Below are 20,421 nucleotides of genomic sequence, written 5' to 3' on the forward strand. Positions count from 1 at the left end.
GTCCACCAGCACTGAATTGTGTATTGTAACATTCACATGAACCACACCCATCTTTAAAGTTAAAGAACAATACAATTTTTTTATTTTTTTATTCTTAAATTCAACTACTTTTGATCACATTTGAATGCAGATTACAATTAATTCTCGTAACATCCAGATTTTGGGGAATATTTATATTTATTTGGGAATCACTTGCCCTCCAACGGTTATTTTAAGTACTGCACATTATCCCCACTTGTTTTATTATTTTGAAGCGTAAATAAAACCATTAAAATTGCATTACATACATGCATTAATAATATTGATTACAGATATATTAACATATTAGAAACATTTAATTTTTGTAATTTATAAACTTTTCCAATAATATCAAGAATTGTCTAATAAACGTTTCCTCTTTTTCTATCCCATGGACATGTATATATATCATTACTGGAGTATATCATTACTTCACTTCCACCAGCAGTAAAACTATAAGCACTTTTTTTCAGCCAAAAGCTCAAACCCTGATCAATAGAAATATTCGTGAGGACTTTTATTTTGCCTTTTACACGGAAACACACGTCATGACCTTCGCCATCCTCTCAAACAAACAATTTACCCGCGTTCCTGTCCGTCCCCTCATCTGCTCGTCGGACATGAAGTTTTATGTAATTTAATTTCCTAGACAATGACATGTTTTTACAGTACAGAGTCCATGTGCTCAATATATTTTAAGACAACGTAAATTTCCCTCTACATTAATGCCTGGATGTGTGCGCGCGCTTCTGAGCCACGACCAGTTAATGAAACTGAACTAGCACCTGATCTTCAAACCAGCCAGTGACTCATTAACATCAGAGTAAGCGAATTTATTCATTCATAACCTCTTTGACAGTATCATGGTGTTATAATAAGATGTATATTATTGTGTATGCTGCAGTAAACCACAAGCACCCATCCTTGTTTACATTAAGAGCTGTTGAACGTTTGTTTACTTGTCATGAGCTTAGCTCAAAAAAGTCTTAACGGTTTTAAAGGCACGTTAATGTTGTTGTCATTCCCAAATGTAATGTATTTAGCATTCAGAAGTCTTTTATTAATGTAGTTTTATGCTATCTTCAAGGTAAAAATGGCGAAAAGAAGAAATGTCTCAAAAATCGTGGTGGCATGCGAGTGGGCATCATGCACTTTCAAGAGTCAAAGCATGGAGGAGTTGAGTGATCATATGTCTCTACATTTGAAGGAGCATCTTGGGGAAGGAGATGCCATGGAGGAACTGGGTAGGAGATTGTTATATATACAATCTGCATAAATAGACGGATATATGCATAAATAGCAGATCTACAATGAAGTGTCTTTGACAACATTTGATTTGTATGTAAATTGCATTTATAGCACATAATAAGATTTGATATTGTCTCGTTTATAGAGGATTATCCGTGCCTATGGAGGGGCTGTGAGTTCCTGGCAATGGGAAGCCAGAGTGAGCTCATCGCTCATGCCCATTTCCACATTTTCCACAGCAAGCTGAAATGCATCGGGACTCAGCTTCTTGAATCCCACCCCGAACTGGCTAGTTGCACTCAAGATCTCCACAGCAGCAGCCTAGTCCCGGATGTCTCTGAGGGATTTGTCTGTCAGTGGCAGCACTGTGATGTTAGTATTAGTGTCACTTCTGTTTCGCTTAAATATAGACATTATATAATGAGCTTATGTCATTATTTTTGTGTCGCCAGAGTTCATTTAATAATCCGGAATGGTTCTACCGTCATGTTGACATGCATGCACACTGCACTGAGCTTCAGCCGCTCCCTGATCGACAGCAGGCCCTCTTCTGCAGCTGGTCAGGTAAGCGCTTTCTGCAAACCAGGAACATTTTCACCAGTGTTTATAATCCATTTGTCTGTGTGAAACATGTTTGCTCTTTCTGTAGGCTGTGATGCGTTCTTTAAAATCAAGTACCGTCTGCGGGAACATCTGCGCAGTCATACGCAGGAGCGGCTGGTCGCTTGTCCCACCTGCGGCTGTATGTTTTCCAGTAATACCAAGTTCTTTGACCATATTCAGAGGCAAGCAGAACCGGAAGGTCTGTTTATTTCACATCGTTCCTCTTCAATCGCTGACAATATAAAAACTCTGCCATTAAAAGTCTTAGCTCCTTTCTTATAATATTGGTCTGCTGGCTGAAGTTTTTCCATAAATACATTTTATTGCAGATTCTCTCACATGTGGACATTGTGACAAAGCATTTGCCAACGAGAGGCTGCTGAGAGACCATGTTCGTCAGCATGGTGAGTTCATGTAGTTTGCACAATATATCGTTATCAATTACTGCTGATATTAGAGATAAAAATGTATTCGATATGAAATTGTGCATTCTCATTTCCACTATTTTTACATTTAGATTACCGTTGCTGTCATGTAACAGTCTCTTAATCTTTAAAAACACTAATAATTTGATAAATAGCACTGTTAAATCTCAGGATGAATATCCCATTCTCATACTGCCTAAGTGCCCATTACGTTGTAAAGCCTGAATTCACTTGTAGCATTAAAAATTATAGATTTTTTGTTTTAATGTTCTATTTTTCATTTATTTAGACAAAATAGAATGGAATTTTAATATCATCCATAGCATGAAAATCATTTCCAGCTTATGATTATTGGCCAGAATATCGTTCATCCCTGAAAATGTAAGATGTTTTACAAAAGAACGACACCTTCTGGAAAACAATATAGAATATTGCTCTTTGTAGATGATTTACATGTCGTCACATTTATTTATATGCCACTTTATACAATACACATAGTTTTAAAGCATCACAGTAATATGAAAATAACAGCATTAATGTTGCAAAATTATTTATTAGTATTGTTCTTAAATTATTCAACAAATACAATTTTAGCTGTATAGCAACTCTCAAAAGACAATAGTGTCATTATTAACTCAGTTGAGTTTAGTGTTGATTGAAGTTCAGTGTCGAATTCTGATACTAACTTGATTCAGAGTGTCGGTGTCAAATGAATTTTTGTGTTTTTTAAACCTATATAAGAACATTTTAGTTCAACTGTTATTTGTTTTTCTTCTTCAGTGAATCATATAAAATGTCCTCTCTGTGACATGACATGCACATCCCTCTCCACCTTGAAGATCCATATCAAGTTTCGTCACTGCGACGAGAGGCCCTTCCCATGTGACTTCTGCGAGAGCAGGTGGCTGACGGGAGTTTGCACACTGTCCACATACACTGAAGTAGGACTGAAGGATATATTACTAATATTTAATGGTTTGTCTCCTTACTTTTAGCTTCAAGAACCAGCATGATCTGCGGAGGCACATGGAAACACACAATGAGGGGGCAGCGTACCACTGCACAGTAGAGGGCTGTGGATACTCTTCACGCATGGCCCACACCATGAACCAGCACTATAAACGAGTGCATGAGGTCAGCCAGCAGAGGGTGCTATAACCTCAGCCACGCTTCATATTTAAAGGGACAGTTCACCCAAAATTGTTGTTCCAAACCTGTATGAAACAGTTGATGGACCCCATTGACTTCCATAGTATTTTTTACCCCTGTCAATAAGCTCCATCAACTGTTTGGTTACCAACATTCATCAAAATATATTTTTTTGTGTTCAGCAGAAGAAAGAAATTCATACAGGTTTGGAACAACTTGAGGATGAGTAAATAATGACAGAATTTAAATTTTTGGGTGAATCTAACCTTTTAAAGGGATGCTCTTAGTCAAAATGTTGGTTACTACAGAAAATATTTCGGACATGTTTTTTATAGAATGAAATTACAGCCACAAGACTTAGAAACTGAGAAATTGAGTCGGTAGCATAATGAGAAGTTTTCCAAGTTTTTGCACTTTTACTTTTACACTTTTACATTTTTACTGATTAATTTAAGTGCTTTAACATGCTTTTTTGTCTTGCATCTCTTACTGACGTCTTTTTATTATTATTATTATTAATTTGTATTTATTTATTGTTGTTAATGCGTTACATTAGTGTAACTCACCATTTACATATGCAAATTTTGTCAATAGAGATCAACTTATATTTCCCCCAGAATATTCTATTAATCAAAGTGTAACTTAAAAATCAAAGTTTATTTAGTGATGACATAAAATAACATGTGTGATATAACCGTCTTCAGCAGGACAACATGGTTCCGAGGTACAAGTGTCACCTTTGCGACAAGACCTTCTCTTGGTGTTACACTCTCACCCTCCACCTTCGAAAAAAGCATCAACTCAAATGGCCATCTGGACACTCGCGTTTTAGGTATGTTAAAAGCACTACATAATATCTTTGTGTAATTAGTTCTAAGCTTACAATTAGGGATGTGATGTTTGGCACCGAGGCTTTGAAGCTTGTATAAATATATATATTTTTTTTAAACCATCTCACATTAAAGCACTGTACCGGAGCTTGATTTATTTTACCATAACCACGTGATCTGTGACGTCCGAAGCTTAGTTTATACACACAAGCACATGACCGCTTCGTATTCTGTTTCAAAAATAGCGCGAACCCCTTGCGCATGTTTCGCAAGTCATTTGCTTCTTTGTTAAGAATAAATATTTACATGCGTAGTGTTGTTCAATTTGTATTAATCCCTAGTTCACAAGCACTTCAACTGACCATTCCCCAATCAAATTAATTTATTTTGATCATGTATGCCTACATGAGCCTTGCTTATGAACTCAAAGGTTTCGTATTATTAAATGTTAATTTGCCCCATTTTTTTTTTTTTTTCATAAGTTTTATTCTGACTCATTTGTTCATACATTGTGTTAGTACAATGACACGTGAAAGACTATTATTTATATAGACTTAAAGGTATAGTGGAGGATGTTTTACTTCCTGGTGGGTAACCTATACTATTGGTCCTCCTAATTGTCAATCATTCTGGTGAATCAATCAAACTTTTCAAAAAGTGGAGAGGGCGGGTCTTATCTAAAATTTGGAAAGATCCTCCGCTATACCTTTAACACTTTTATTTCCTTATATGATTTTTGTAGCACAAACTGATTTATTATGTGAAATAGCCATTTTACGATACAGTTGATGGGAAAGCCTCGGTGCTTCGCAAAGCTTCATTTCACCATTGTTACTTACAATTGCCTCTTGAACAGGTACAAGAAGGATGAGGATGGGTATCTGCGGCTAAATATGGTGCGTTATGAGACTGTAGAGGTTACGGAAGAGTTGATCAAGAACATGGCTGAAAAGCGCACCCCTCGCAAGGTCTCCGGTTCAACCGGCCACTCCAAGGAGCCCATGATGCATCCCGACAGCGGCAACAGCACTCCCCAAAACTCTTCGTCGCCCTCTTCTCCTTCCTCATCTTCTTCCACCTCAGAGCTCTTGGAAGGGGCTGACAGCAGTGCATTGAAAGGCGATGAAACATCTGTGTATTGTGTGTTGAACACTGTGACTGAGGTGATTGGGGAGCCAGAGGAAATGTCCCAGCCGGGTGAGCCGTCAGGGGCTGTTAGAGCTCTGGCTGCAGTGGCTAGAGGTCTAGGAATGGATGTGGTGTAGTCTTATACTTATCAAATGCAGTTTCATCCGAGATAACCTGTGTAAGAATACACAATCTGTTTGACCGCCATTAGATCAATGTTTTTATAAACTAATATGTACAGGTCAGAGGATGATGTTTAGCATTATCTGTTGTTTAAAATTTTGCTAGTGTTTTATTTAAGGTTTTTTAAATGACCTCAGGTGTCTAATTCTATTTGTAAAAAAGAAAATTCTGGTCTGGAAACATGCTGTTTTTCTTTCTTTTTTTACAAAAAAAGTTTTATATAAAGTTGACCCTCTTTTTTTATCTCTGTTTTAAAAGATGTTTGCGTTTATTTTTATTTTTTTTTAATACATTTCCAGGAACAATAGAGTAGAGTTTTTGAGCATAAATAGCTAACATCTAATTTATTTGTCTTGATACTTGTTGAATATTTTGTATATTGTGCTGTATTATTGTTCCATTGTTGTTTGGCTATAGTTGTAAATAGTTGTGTATTTTTTAAAAGCAATGTTCTAAAAGAACAACAAGTAAAACCACTTTTCTCAGAAAAATCATTTTAATATTTTCTTTGACAAAAAAGAAACTTTCCACCACTGTACATTTCATGACTACACTTTGTTTCACATGAAGTGCTTTGATATACACGAGTCTGTCAGTTCCTGATGCAGTCCAGCTTACCGAGTATCAGTGTCTCTGTGTGGATGCAAAACAGGTCTATCCATAAGAGGGGTCATCCGTCTAGGAGACCCTGATCTTGCCAGCAGCATTGGGAAAAGTGGGTGTGGTTGGGTGTGTACATAGGCAGCAGGTAGAGTCCTACTGAGCGAGTTGTAATGTTGGAGTCCTGCGCTGGGGTAAGCTGCCGTGAGGAGTCCTGGATGCGTTAAGTGAGGGTCCAGTGCAGCATGGTGCATGGCCAGTAGGCGACCCCGCTCGCTCTCCTCTCTCTGGAGGGTCAGGCGATGACGCTCCTCCAGCTGACTCCTTTGCTCCAGGGCCATGGACTGCAGAAACGGATCTCGTGGGTAAGCAGGGTGCCCCATCATGGTGCGTTGCAGGTGGTCATTTCTCATTAAGAGGTCCTTGCCCAAAGAGTCTCTACGAGGAAGGTCTAACCCTCGATAAACATTACGCATAGACTCCCAATGTTGAGGCGAGTAAGGAAGCCTTTCGGCTCCAGGTAATGGACTCATTCCAAGAAAAGGTGAGATCAGCCTAGCCCTGTCGAGACCAGGGTGGCCAGCTGGGATTCCTATCGGCAAATGATGAGTAGAAAGAGGTGAAAGGTTTAAAGCAAGGGCTCTGGGACCCTGCCATGGTTTTTCCAAGACCTTCTGGTGAGTTGTAGCCCCGTGGTCCTGGTCGTCTCTCTTCTCCTCCTTGACCCTCACCTTGCTGTTCTTGGAATAGGGGGGTTCATACTCAACTCTAATTTTCTTCTCAGCTGGCTCCCAGGGTTGGCTATCACTACTTGACCGCTTGAGATCCTCTCTCTGTTGTTTGGGTGATGAACTCTCCTTTACTGCTTGCTTGTCCTCAGCGGGCTGCTGCTCACTCTTGACATCCTTTTCTCTTTTATCACTTTGGATCTCTTTGTGCTTCTGCTCCTCAGTTTCTCGGGTCTGTTGCGGGAGCTCCTGGGCTTGTGTTTTCTCTCTCACTCGCTCCTCTTCCTTGGAATCATCTGGAGAGGAACCTATGAAGGACTCTGTTGATGGTTTGTTGTCAAGTGCGCTGTTTCTGATGGGGGACAAATGCCTTTCATTTGATTTCTCTTTTGGCTCCCTGCAATGATTGAAATAAAAGATTTGAGTTTTGACCAGCTCTTGAACCAGGGGTTTCCAATCCTGCTCCTGGAGGGCCAATGTCCTGCAGAGTTTAGTTCCAACATGCCTGTCTGGAAATTTCTTGTAATCATAAAGACCTTGATAAGACGGTTCAAGTCTGTTTTACTGGTCTTGAAACTAGACAGTGGCCCTTCAGGTGCAGGATTGGACACCCCTGGTTTAGGGACTTAGTGCCTGCTACAGCGTTAAATGGCCCAGACACCAACATAGTTCTGGCCCACATCTGGTATCAGATGTGGGCCGACACAATGTTGCTGTCTGGGGGTTGAAAAACATTAAGGAGATCAAACAATTACTTAGCATTCCTAGTGACAGCTTGCTTAGTGCAGACCTCCTCAGAAGTACTCAAATTCTGAAATCTTTCCAGATCCAAGTGCCCATGAAGCAAATATGGCTGCAACCTGTTTACCAACTTTTGAGGATGTTTGCGATAACTGAGTATCTATCATTGAGGTCAAACAGAATGCTAGCAGATAGTGTTCTGCAGGTACCTTCTTGCTCTTGGCATGTACATGTACTTGCTCTTAGCTGGTACGTACCTTTCCTGATCATCTTTGTTGATTATGGAGTCTTTTTTAATCGCTGTTCTGTCTGGTACGGAGGGAGCTCTTTCAGGTTCAGATGGCCTTTGACATAGAGGGGGCGTAGGGAAGGATGAAGGTGTCTGGTGCAGTCTGTTCCAGGGCTCCAGTGGTCCACTTGAAGTTGGCACCGTTTTACCATCTTTAGTACCATGCGTTGCATTTGGTGCTATGAATGTCAGAGAGTAATTATTGTCAATCAGGGAAAGACTGATTTTTCACCTTCAGCAGTTACAGATCCTTTATTGTAAGGATAAATGAATGTCCTTACTTATTGATGGGTTTCCAAGCCCTCCAAAGGCAGATGAACTCAATGTATTTAGGCCTCCAAAGGTGAGTGGCTTATTAAGAGACTCTACACAAGAGATACGTGGGTTTAGATTTTGAGCAGTAATGTTGATATATTATGAATTCAATTCTCAAGGAAGTAAATTTAATCTTACCATGATGGGGGACTAGACTGTGGAGATTGTTTGGGGTGTGCGGTAAGGATCCATAGGGTGAAACGGAAGGTTGTTTGGGACCTAACAAGACAGATGTAGATGATACTGGATGAGCACAGTTCTGTTTCTGTCAGACATAGCCTTATAACTTTTATAACATTAATGTTTTCTATTATTACAGGACACTGCTCACTGAGATCATGGGCATTCATTGATGTTGTAGCTTTGTCCATTTGATCTAATACGGTTCCAGTGGTTTTGCTAAGACATGTTTCTGGATTATCTTTTTACTTCCAAAATACCTGAAAGTAATACTTCTAGTAATCATGAAGACTTTAGCTGGTTCAGGTGTGTTTAATAGGGTTAGATCTGATCTCTGGAGGACAGTGGCCTTCCAGGAGCAGGATTGGACACCCTGCCCTAACCTTAACCTTTAAAATCAGTGGGAAGTAACTGGACTGTAATATTGTACCTAGTGCCTATAATCTAATTAGTTGATAGGGATGTTGTTCTAGAATCAACAAGATGGTGATCCAAGAACATCCTACTTGGCAAAATTACAGTCACTTGTGTGGATATGTTCCTACCTGCATTAGAGAGGATGGTGGAGGGGCGGGGTAAATCACGTGGCTGCAATCCCATGAAGCTCGAGCCAGACGATCGATTAAAAAAATCAGGCTTAAACCCAAAGTCTAATTTATGTGGCTCAATCTGCATCTGCTTCTGTAACACACAGGAATGGAAAAATGGTTACAGATTAAATATGAGTTTAAAACTAGATATATTGCATATCTTGAAAATGAACAATTATTTGATTTGAACTTGCCTTAATTTTTTGTTGATGATGGTAAACCTGCCATGCAATGTGGACATGCATTGCACACCACTTCCCAGATTTCTGAAGTAAAAAAAAACAATGTGAATAATGGGTAAAGCGTTTTGTTCCTGGTTTACAAGGTTAATACAAAGAGCTGAACAATCACATGCAAACCTTACCTTTGGTTTAGGACACATGGGGTCTAGAAGCTGGAAAATATATAATAATACAATACATTATTATTCTTATATTTCATCACTGATAGACAGAACAGCAGTAAATATTTAATGAGACACCTGAACATTTCTGGCTCAAATCTTTGGTCCATTAAAGAAGCCATGCAAAGGATGATAAATTGAAACCTACTCTGGAGTCCCTTTGTAAAAGTTGGTGTGGCACTGATCCTGGCCTTGAGACCACATCTAGAGGGTTGGAAGCCTGCAGATACAAAAACTTTGTGAATACTGTGTCCATTTTTAATTAAATTATAAACATGATGATGAATCCACAGGATTCCCTGTTTTTCCTCAGCACACTTTATCTCTTATGAAAGTAATTTAAGTATCTAAGTGTGGCTAGACTGGAATTTTTACATATATTTTTATATCTGGCCTTTGAAACCAGGCTTTGCAGATGTGGGACTGAAAATAAACAGTTTGCAGAATCTCATCTGAAAGGCATAGAAAACCATAAGACTTTTCTTCTCTTGTTTTTTATTTTATTTCTTCCTTTGAGGGAGGTCATCTCAACTTAAGAAATATCAAGTTATTCACAGGCTTCTTTCAGTGTCAAGGCCTTTTAAGAATGCTGTGTTTCAAACAAAACAGACAGCTGAGAGACAGAGTGGCAGGCAAACCTTGGGCTGAAAAGCTCCCTGGAGAGAGCTGAATGGTCCAGCAGGTGGAACCATAGGAGGTATTCCAGTCATTACTGACGGATACGACGGGACCAACTGTAGGGAAACCACAGAAAAATGTCATTAATGTCAGGAATCAAAAGTCTGTTCATGCTGATTCAGGACATAAAAGCATTTATTTTTATGGCTTTAAAAGTTAAATCAAAATGTCCTATTTAAAACCCTATTTAAGTTATGCACATTCCTGAAATTATACATAATTATACAATTTACCGGTATGTTAAGAAACATTTTTTTATTTTTTTATCTTGAATCAAAATGTAATAATGTTGGAGCTGAAGGGAGTTCGAGTTGCGGCTGATAATTAATAGCAGTAAAATTTCTTTAAGACACATTATTAATGCTAAACTATGTAAACTTCTAGAATGAATCACTAAAAGGACCATGCCACTCAAATCACAGGCCATTTACTCTTTCCCTGCCAGAGTTTTTTTTTTTTTTTTTTAGGTTGCCAGCCACCACCAGTGTTTTTGATAATTATTTTACAAAAATGTAATGTACCCCAGAATACTTTGTTGTATGAATATCTGAACATGCATAAGAACAACAATGTGCATAAGCAATGTTTTTATCGCTTGTTTTTGCTCCTTTTTTTCCTGTGTTTTAATCCGGAGATTCTGTACTCTTTCAGAAGATACGTAATAGTGCCCCCTACCGTATAACAGTGAACACACGGAAAGCCGGAAAATTCCGTCAATGGCAGGGAAAGAGTTAAGTGCTCAGAATTTATATCTGGTCTAACTTACATTGTGTCTATGAAAGGTGTCCACTTTAGCGGGGTATTTGTCAAACTGCAAGGAAAGAGGGAAAAAAGATATTTACCTTCACTTAGTAATTTAATACATTGCAACTGGTAGAATTTCAGCTCAAATAATTGATTATGAATGTAAGTGATGTATCAGTATTTCTCCTCACTTGTCTGGCAGGGGTACGCACCAGTGGTGCTGATGGGCTGGGCATGATGGAGTTGGGGAACGGAGTGAAGGTGTGCTGATGTGTGTGTTGGTGTGTGTGCTGGTGCTGGTGGAACTCTGTGCGCAGGTAGGCCTGGGAGGCTAGTGCTCCTCCTCGATCGACAGTCTGGGAGGCCAGGAACCGAGAGTTTAACTCCTGCCGCAGTAGGTCGTGATCTAGAAGGTGCGCAAGAGAAACTCAAGTGAATATGCAAGAAAGATTTAAGTTACATTTTGATGGTGCGGTCTGTCTGGTGCAGCTGTACCTGTGTAGGGACCTGCGGATGGTGCACTGGGCACTGGCAGAGGGCTTCCTGTTAAGAGGGGAGGAGGAGGAGGCAGGGTTGTCGTTGGGGCAAACATTTTGTGTTGTTTGGAAAACAGGATGATTACAACTCTCCTCTTCAACTTGTGCTGATGCACTCAAAGTGCACAAGAGTTTGTATAAACTGCTTTGGAAGGTGAAAGATGTTTTCCTTCAGTCTTTCTAGGTGTTCTTAAATATCTCCTTGTGGCATCCTGCCTGCTGTTTTCTGATCACGCATTTGTGGTATTAGCAACATCAGCAAGACCTGCGGGTCATAAAATATCGAGTCAACACAATGGATACCGGGCCAGCCAAGAAGAGCAAACTAATAAGAGAATCCATCAAGAACATCAATAAATAATAATCAAAGAAACACAAGTAAAACTAGATTTTTACATCACTTTTCCCAGAAAAACACTATAGTTTTCTCAGCCAAGTCAAAAGGGCCCACCACAAACACACTGTGATATTCTGGTCCCAAAACATGACTTGTGTACCTCCTTCAGTGTAAGTCATGACAAGTTTTTACCTGTTTTATAATTCGCATTTGAACATAAAAAATTCAAATATTGTTAGTTTCAATATCTTTTGTTATATTTAAAAAAAAAGAACTGATTTGTTAAACTAAAGCACATACTACAACATTGGCGATGGTAGGTCTGTCTTTAAAGTTATTGTTAAAAAAATGTACTATGGAGAAAATTAATGTGATTTTAATTTCTGGAACCTGACTCTTGTGCCCTATTACTTATTAACATTAAAAATAAATGTTTTTGAGCACCAAATCATCATATTAGAATGATTTCTGAAGGATCCTGAAGACTGGGATAATGATGCTGAAAATTTAGGAATAAATTACATTTTAAAATATATTCAAAACAGTTATTTTTAATTGTAATATTATTTCACAATATTACTGTTTTTACTATATTTTTGATCAAATCAATGAAGCCTTGGGAATGAAACTTACTGTCCCCAAACTTTTGAACAGGAGTGTATAAACGATGGCACAGTGCAGTAATTGTGTCAATGCAAAGATAACAATGTACAATGAGGCAAGCAGAGCTTGTAAAATAAATAAATAAGGAGAGAAGGATATCTCTATCTTTACAGCATTAGTCTTTTCACATGCTGTTATAGCACTGGTGACTTTGGTTTCACAGTGACATTTACTGGTCCCTCCCGGGGGTGGGGGTCGCTAATAGTGAATGCAAATGTGATGAAGGGGTGAAATCCCTTAGGGATTCGCCCATCTATACAACCTGCAATTACCTCCTTTTGAACAGCACTCATGCACATAAAGCAAAGCAGTAAATCTCTTTTGTGTCGAGCTGTCAATTTGGGTCTTTTCTCCAGTGCTGCTGTATCTATAGTGAAAGGTCTTTTGAGAGCCCCATAATGGATTGTTAGCTTCTCCAAGGGGTAGACCTCCTTTCGCGAACACCAGGGGTACACAGAGGAGGGAAACACAAGGAGCAACTTATTCGCCTGAGCTGAGCTCCAAATCCCTTGTGATGAGCTGTTTGCATTGAATAGGGTGACACAGCCGCAGGGGTCATTCAAACGTTGGGAACAGTAAATGTGTGTGGAGAAACAAACTAAATGTAAAATGTTTGACATCTGAAAATATAAGGTGTTTAAAGGTGCTTCCAGAATGCAATATTTCATATGCTCTTAAAAATAAAGAAGGGAGTTTTCGCAGTCATGCAATAAAATAACCATATTGGCTTCCCCAAAGAACCTTGCGGTTAAAAGTTCTTAAAGGGACAGTTCACCCAAAATTTAAATTCTGTCATTAATTACTCACCCTCATGTCGTTCCAAACCCGAATGAAGATCTTTTTTTGATGAAATCTAAGAGCTTTCTGTCCCTCCATTGACTTCTACACAACTACCACTTTGACGCTTCAAAAAAGTTAATAAAGAGATTGTAAAATTAATCCATATGAATTGAGCGGTTTAGTCCATAATTTTCTGAAGAGACATGATCGCGTTATATGATGAACAGACTGAGTTTATGCTTTTATCCACATATAAACATTCATCAACTCACACATCAGTTGTGGTAAACAGAAGCTCAAGTATGTTTGCTTGACGTGCGAGAACCAATGAGGTTCATTCTCGTGTTAGGCAGCACGTTTGAGCTTCAGCAAGAACCAATGAGGTTTGTTCATCATACAGTATAAAGTGATTGTGTCTCTTCAGAATATTTTGACTAAACCACTCAATTCATATGGATTCGTTTTACAATCTCTTTGTAAACTTTTTGAGGCGTCAAAGTGGTAGTTGCGTAGGCTGTCAATGGCGGGACAGAAAAACTCTCAGATTTCATCAAAAATATCTTAATTTGTGTTCCGAAGATGAACGAAAGTCTTACGGGTTTGGAACAGCATGAGGGTGAGTAATTAATAACAGAATAATAATTTTTTGGTGAACTATCCCTTTTAAAAATAACTTTTAATAATCTAAAGAACCGTTTTTAACTATAAATAACCTTTTGTACAATGGAAAGTTTCCATAGATGTTAAAGGTTCTTCATGGAACCATCAATGCCAATAAGGAACTTAAGAGCGTAAAGTGCCAGACCAGCATGTCAATCCTTAATGAGATGAATGGGAGAAATGCTGGAGGAGACCATAAGTCTCCAGAGAGGAGAACAGACAGTCTCCATCTAGTCCGTAATGAGTGGAACAAGCCACATGGCACAGCTCAATAGCTGGACTGGCTACAGACTAATCAAGTAAAGCTAAATAATAAGCAAGCACAGAGAGTCCTTAATAGACCCTTGGATCATAATGGCGCTGGAGTTTTAATCTAATTTGCATCCAGTTAAATGAAAGAACAGCGTGTGATGATGTACCCTTCCATCAAACGAAGCAATAACGAGCGGTAAAAATAAATGAAAATATTTGGCTTGTGTGTATTAGACTCGTTTCGATTAAACTGCTTGTTTTCAATTAGTGTCATGGCACGGTAATGCTCTATTTTGATGCAGGTCAGGAATTAAGCTAAGCCTCTTTTTGGAGCTGTCAGGCCACCAGCGAATTTGTCTTCCTGTGTCAGTTGGCAGCTCCCTTCCCCAAGCCATTTTTGTCATTCATCAAGCCCATTACTGGCCTAACCCTTCCAGGCATGCAGAAACGAATGGTCTAATCCCTTCATTCTCACAAAGACAAGATTAGCTGGAGGTTAAACACTCGTGTTCTTTAAATTTTGTCCTTGACAGGGTGCCAGGGGAAAGCTCTTAATCTCGTGAAGAAGCAATTGGAGGGAGCTTTGTGTGCATACAAAAGTAGACGAGCGCAGCTCAGGCGGAGCGCAGGTAAGCCCTCCTAAAAACTACACTTAATCTTCAAATCATAAACCTGTTTACTGTAGCCGGTCCTCTGCGGTTTTGCGCTCGCAGATGGCGGGAGACATTCTCATTAATCACCCGGTGGCATCGAGGGCCACGTGTGTTATTGCTAGGGCACAGTTGGCAAATGACTCAAACTGAGAAACAGTTGCTCTTGGGTGCTGACAGGTTCCCACACGGTTTTTAGCTCACTGTGAATGAAGCCCACTTAGCTAAGGTGCATCTGTTCGGCTGCACCTCTCTCTGACACTTAGCCACATTTGTGCGAGCAACGACTATCTCAGAGAAGAACACTACACGGTTGGATTTCACCTGTGTGGAAATGAGCTAAAACAAATACTCACTTCTGATATGTTCAGGATTAGTCGTCAACTGAAAACAGCTAAAAAAAAGCTCCTACCTCAATGTTTCTGCACCCTAAGTCTGAGTCGTGCATGGATTTACTAGAAAATTTGGCGTTCCAGGCAGTCCAGGCTGTAATCTGGCAGGTTTAGAGAGCTCTCTCTCGGTGCAGCGTTCAGCAGGCGTTCAACAGCTCTTGAATAAGACACAGGGGAACAGTATCTCTCTGTATTCTCAACTTGCCAGTCTGTCTGCAGGATCACAGTCTGTGGTGTTGGGTATCACACAGACTAAGCGAACACTTCCTTTATGGCGCTGCTCTCTCTCTCACTCTCTCTCTCTCTTTTTTCCAGTTAACACATCAAAGCAGTAAGCCAACTGGGTGGTATGCACAGGATTTTTACGCTTACTGTGATTTATATGGATCAAAACTGTAATATGTGCAGATCGTGGCTATGAAAGTGGGATTCTACACACAGTTTTTTTGTTACAATATTTTTATTTACCAAAGACGGTATACGAAATTAACAATACTTGACTGCAGTTCACAATAATGCCAATTTATAGTTTCTTAAATAAAAATAAAAATCTTCACATTAAGTCTGAGTTGTGCTAGCGACATTAAAAATTATATTTTACAATTCAAATAAAATTATGTATTTTTTGACAAAGTGGAAGTCTATAATTTTAATATAGAGAGACATTTACTTTGTCAGAAAATTTTTCTTTTGCATTTATAATTTAATTCAGAGAGTGTTTATACTTAGATGGAACTGTATAAGTTCCAAGAGTTCCTTATATTCCAAGAGTATAAGCAAACTCTGTGCATTTCTCTCAGTTTAAAAGCTTTAAACCCAAATAGCTTATTTCAAAAAGTGCAATTCCTCCTCTTAAACCTCATTTCATCAGTCATATACAGCATAAGAATCGAGCCGTATTTGAGCAAGTCATGGCTTGTTATCATCAAGTAATCCCTTCACAAAGGATGATGTGAAAGGCCAGTTCAGGACACAAGCTAAGGACGTATAAATTGCTGTGAGCAAAACGACTGCATTCTCCCACAGTCAGTACAATAGGCAGCAATGCCCGGCATAGAGCGGTTTCATTATTCAGCGCTCAGGTTTCGTTCAGTCGGGGATTAGTGATGGGGATGTAGGCCGGCCGTGCACACAATGTCTCCTGAAGCCTGTGGGATGTGTTGTACCTCCCGCTTCCGAGAAACCGAGCCCCTGGAGCGCCAGTGAAACAATCAGCGGCGTGGAGGACGCTAGAGACTCAGATCCTCAGCTTTAAAACAGACTCTTAAAGCGGCTTCACTGATGATAAAGGGCCCGTTGTGAGTCTTATCGCAGTGGTCAGTCACGGCTGTGACGTGTGTGAGAGCTGGGGGCAAAGCGAGCGCTAAAGTTGGATAGTCAAAGTGTTTATTTGAGTTGTGTTGAAAGCTCCAAACAGTCAGCTGTCTGGCTGATGTCTCAGCAGCGGCGATTTCAGCTATACACTATCCCCGACGCTCGGGCCAGGCCCGGCTCGGGTTACCCAGCGAACAATGCCAACTCTGTTCTGACTGCCTATCTCACAGACTCCGTTGTACTAACATGTATATCTATGTCTGCAACGGACAGGGGATGAACAGATTATACTATGGCCTTGAATAGTTTCGCTCCTACTTTGATGGTGGCTACAGTGATCATGCCTGTGAAATGCATTCTGGGCCCTGTATAGCATATCATCTTAACACATCCTTAACAAGCATTGCAGGAACTTAAAAAACTCTATCCAGGCCAGTCACCGCACCTCGGCCAAAACTGAAGCAAAGACAGCTCTGTGAATAGCATTTGAGTTATTCCTGGCAGAAACATGTTACGGTTGTGAGTGTTGAGGGAAGCTGTCAACTTTTGACAGCCGAGTGTCGGGCGGACAGATTACACAGCTCCTCAGCAAGCCTTCTCATATTAGCATTAACAACAAACAACCATAACAACAGAGTCAAACATAGTACAGTGCTTATACTGGAGATTCTTCAATGTGGAAAAAGCTTTTAAAAATATAGTATATTTAGAATATAAGCTTGGCGTGGTAAGATTATGTAATGTTTTTGAAAGTCTCTTATGCTCACTGAGGATGCACTTTTTGGATCAAAAATACAGTAAAAACAGTAATATTGTAAAATATTATTACAATATTACATTTAATACATTTTAAAAATGCTATTTTTCCTGTGATGGCAAAGCTGAATTTTCAGCATCGTTACACCAGTCTTCAGTGTCACATGATCTTTCAGAAATCATACTAATATGCCGATTTGCTGCTCAAGAATTTTTTTTTCTTAAAAATAAATGTTGAACACAGTTGTGTTGCCTAATATGTTTGTGAAAAGTTTCTTTGAATAGAATGTTCAAAAGAGCAGCATTTATTTGCTAATTAAATCTTTTGCAACATTATAAATGTCTTTACTGCCATTTCTGTTCAATTGAATGTGTCCTTGTCGAATAAAAGTATTAAGTAGTGTAATTTTTGAGCGTTGAAAAGTTAAATTTGACAGAATTTCTCTTTTTTTAACTTCCCCGCGCAGTTTGAAGATCAGAAATGTCATTCATTTCAAGATTTATATTAAGGACCAATTTCAAATCGATTAATATTTGAGAAATTTTATTAAAAATCATTTTATTTTATTTACTTTTTTATTGTTTTAAGTTTATCAACTGGTACTTAACTAATGTTATTTTAGCATTTCCACAGATGCAATGCAAAAACCAAAAAAAATGTCATTACCGTTATGCTTTATTACCTCAAAATTTCTCATGTACAATATAAAAAATTCATACCGTCATACATTATACCAAACTTCAGGTGATAAATGTTTCCATTATGATTAAAAAACTGACCCTAACTAAAGAATCACCTATATTTCACCAGACTCGGTGTTAACAGTCTGTCTATAATTGTCATCAGAACTGTGCTGTTGCATCTAAATATACACAAATACAAAGGAAGCGTATTAGAAATATGATATGTGTCATTCATTGAAGTGATGTCTAATTAAAAACTGAATTCCGAGAAGCATCTGGCAGAACACTGAGAAAAAAACCAGACCCTGAAAGCTGTCTAATCCTCCTATGATTGAGACAAGCGTCCTTTAACTCAATTGCATTAAGATGGCTTAAGGTTTAATAGGCTTCTCAAAACACTATGTGCTCACATCCTTTCTGTTACATTTGCAAGCCAATCATGGTGCTAATTGCAGCAAATTACAAGTCTAAAAATATCTTTTACAAAACACAAAAAACAGTTTGCACACATAGAGCGCTGCCTCCTGTATATACCAGCAGTCTGACCCAAGGCCGTGACCCATCAGCCCGGTGAGACCCCAGCCCAGTGCTGGTGGCCAGACCTTGGCCCCTGCTGACAAAAGTGCTAGACAGGAGCCTCCAGAGCACCCACTCTTACTTAAAGACGTAAATTCCATTATCTATTGCTGGTGACCCTATGAAAGTAATCTGGTTAAGTTCTTAAGTGCCTCTGATTTGATTTCAGCACGCTTAAGTAGCAAAAACTTCATGAAGTAAATGGTGATGAGTGATATAGAGAGAACCAATTGTGGTTTTCATGAATGCTTCATGACTGAAATGTGTAAGTGTGCCAATAAAAATAAATGCAAGGACTGAGTGTCTTGTTAAATAAATCAGCATGGCTAAAGTGTTTTTGGGCGGTTTGGCTGTGGAGTGTCCAATCCTCTATCCAATTAAGTGGAAGATTACCAGCACGTACTTGGCCTGAACGTACCCCCCTCCAAAGAAGTTATCGAGAGGCTAATTGGCTCTAAGGGTATTGTGTTTTACATCCTTGTACTCAATCCAGGGGATTTCTCATCATGCCATCTGCCCAATGCAAGTATAACATGTCTTTTATATCTTTTGTTGTGCAATTCATCATATTACAGAACGGAAAAGTCATGATGTTGTGAACCTTCAAATCTTTCTTAGCCTGGGAAAAAAAGCCATGAACTGCACCCGTCAAATGTCCAAAGCACTAAAATGAGAATATATAAGTTTAATATCTAGAAAGATTGTGCTGAGGTTTGTATTTATAACACCATGTATCACAGCATGTGATCTAACTGAATGCACCAGGAGTTCATCTACATAAGTCAGCTGATTTATTGCCAATAAATAAGAGCTAAACACAATTCTATTATTACTGAGAAGTCAACGTAATTATACAAATGCCCACTAGAGGTTCCCAGAGGATTCTGTCTCATTGGAGTAGGAACTGATGTGATGACACTATCATTTGATAATTGAGTCTATCTATCAAAGCTATCAAGAGGTGTTAGATATAATGGTTGCTAATGAATTCTCATCCAGGGAGGCAAATAAACACAACATAAATAAATAATGTGCACGTTATAAAATGTGACCAATGGAATTTGAAGAGATTTACATACCTTCATTTGGAGGAGGGAATGTCTCTGTTTGTCAGAGCAACCTGCAATATTATTAATAAGTTTCAGTAAATATGATCCATAAGCCAACACACACATTTTAACCACAAGAGGACACTGTTTCACCACTGCAAAACATGACAAGCTCCTTCACTGTTTAAAAGACCAAATGCCTTCAAAGGGAACACACTGTCACTACACATAATAATTTGTCCATGCTTCACAACAGGAAACAAAGACATAGATGCAATGAAATCAAAAGAAATGATTATTTTAATCAAGTTTGATTCTTATTTAAGAATTGTTGTACTGAGCTATCCGTTTCTCTCTAGGCAGTTCTCATCTTTGCTGTAATATCTAAATGCACAGCAAGAAGCACAACCAACCCAAATCCATCAATTCTCAAGACCTTAACATTTTATTAGATTTTCCAGAGGCACTTACCCAAAATGCCAATGAAAAGATGAGACAAGGAGGACGATAATCTCTCTGGTTCTTCTCAGTGTAATCCAAAATACTGCCAAAAATGTTTTTCAACTATCCAATGCTTTTCAGAATACAGTTAGTGAGTTAAAAAGTTGCTTTGTTGCATGTATAAATGAAAAAGATAGGTCCTTCCAAAATCTAGGAGCTCTGACAAAGTGTTCGTTTCTACACTTTGATTATCAGAGCACGTATGCTGTTGAATCCTGAACCAATCCTTTCCAGAGACTGAATCTGTATCCAGTAAAATCCTCCAAACAGAGTAAACATTAGGCTTCGAGTTCCTTCACCACCAACAGATTAAACGCAAATCCACCCGAAACAGGTTTGTGATCAACCAGGAGATCCTTTCCAGAGCGTGTCCGGCTCAAGAATGCCCCCACAGTAGCGAACCGTGCATTCCTGTGATC

The 20,421-nt window shown here is 39.0% G+C and overlaps 2 protein-coding genes across 4 annotated transcripts; one reads left to right on the forward strand and one right to left on the reverse strand.

Annotated features, from left to right (window-relative positions):
* The first annotated feature begins 573 nt into the window (after positions 1-573).
* On the forward strand, positions 574-6,078 carry LOC309505637 (histone H4 transcription factor). 2 transcript variants are annotated; one of them, XM_082179061.1, is made up of 10 exons: positions 574-841; positions 1,106-1,262; positions 1,412-1,638; positions 1,719-1,830; positions 1,916-2,068; positions 2,199-2,273; positions 3,075-3,195; positions 3,290-3,428; positions 4,148-4,275; positions 5,130-6,078. In XM_082179061.1, exons 2-10 carry the CDS (start codon positions 1,112-1,114, stop codon positions 5,536-5,538), a joined length of 1,515 nt encoding a protein of 504 aa, XP_082035187.1. In that variant the 5' UTR covers positions 574-841; positions 1,106-1,111; the 3' UTR covers positions 5,539-6,078. The 2 variants fall into 2 exon arrangements, with proteins under 2 accessions (XP_082035187.1, XP_082035188.1); XM_082179062.1 differs by having other exon boundaries at positions 4,151-4,275.
* A 100-nt stretch (positions 6,079-6,178) lies between these two features.
* Positions 6,179-20,421, reverse strand: auts2b (activator of transcription and developmental regulator AUTS2 b). 2 transcript variants are annotated; one of them, XM_082179059.1, is made up of 14 exons: positions 19,973-20,421; positions 19,532-19,572; positions 11,348-11,653; positions 11,065-11,258; positions 10,875-10,919; positions 10,069-10,164; positions 9,579-9,650; positions 9,392-9,421; positions 9,222-9,293; positions 8,983-9,118; positions 8,396-8,476; positions 8,224-8,307; positions 7,911-8,121; positions 6,179-7,309 (listed from the first exon to the last, which is right to left on the reverse strand). In XM_082179059.1, the coding sequence occupies exons 3-14, from the start codon at positions 11,442-11,444 to the stop codon at positions 6,199-6,201; spliced, it is 2,229 nt and encodes a 742-aa protein (XP_082035185.1). In that variant the 5' UTR covers positions 11,445-11,653; positions 19,532-19,572; positions 19,973-20,421; the 3' UTR covers positions 6,179-6,198. The 2 variants fall into 2 exon arrangements, with proteins under 2 accessions (XP_082035185.1, XP_082035184.1); XM_082179058.1 differs by having other exon boundaries at positions 11,044-11,258.

The sequence above is a fragment of the Leuciscus leuciscus genome, assembly GCF_965113295.1.
Source record: "Leuciscus leuciscus genome assembly, chromosome: 9".
Taxonomy (NCBI): Eukaryota; Metazoa; Chordata; class Actinopteri; order Cypriniformes; family Leuciscidae; genus Leuciscus; species Leuciscus leuciscus.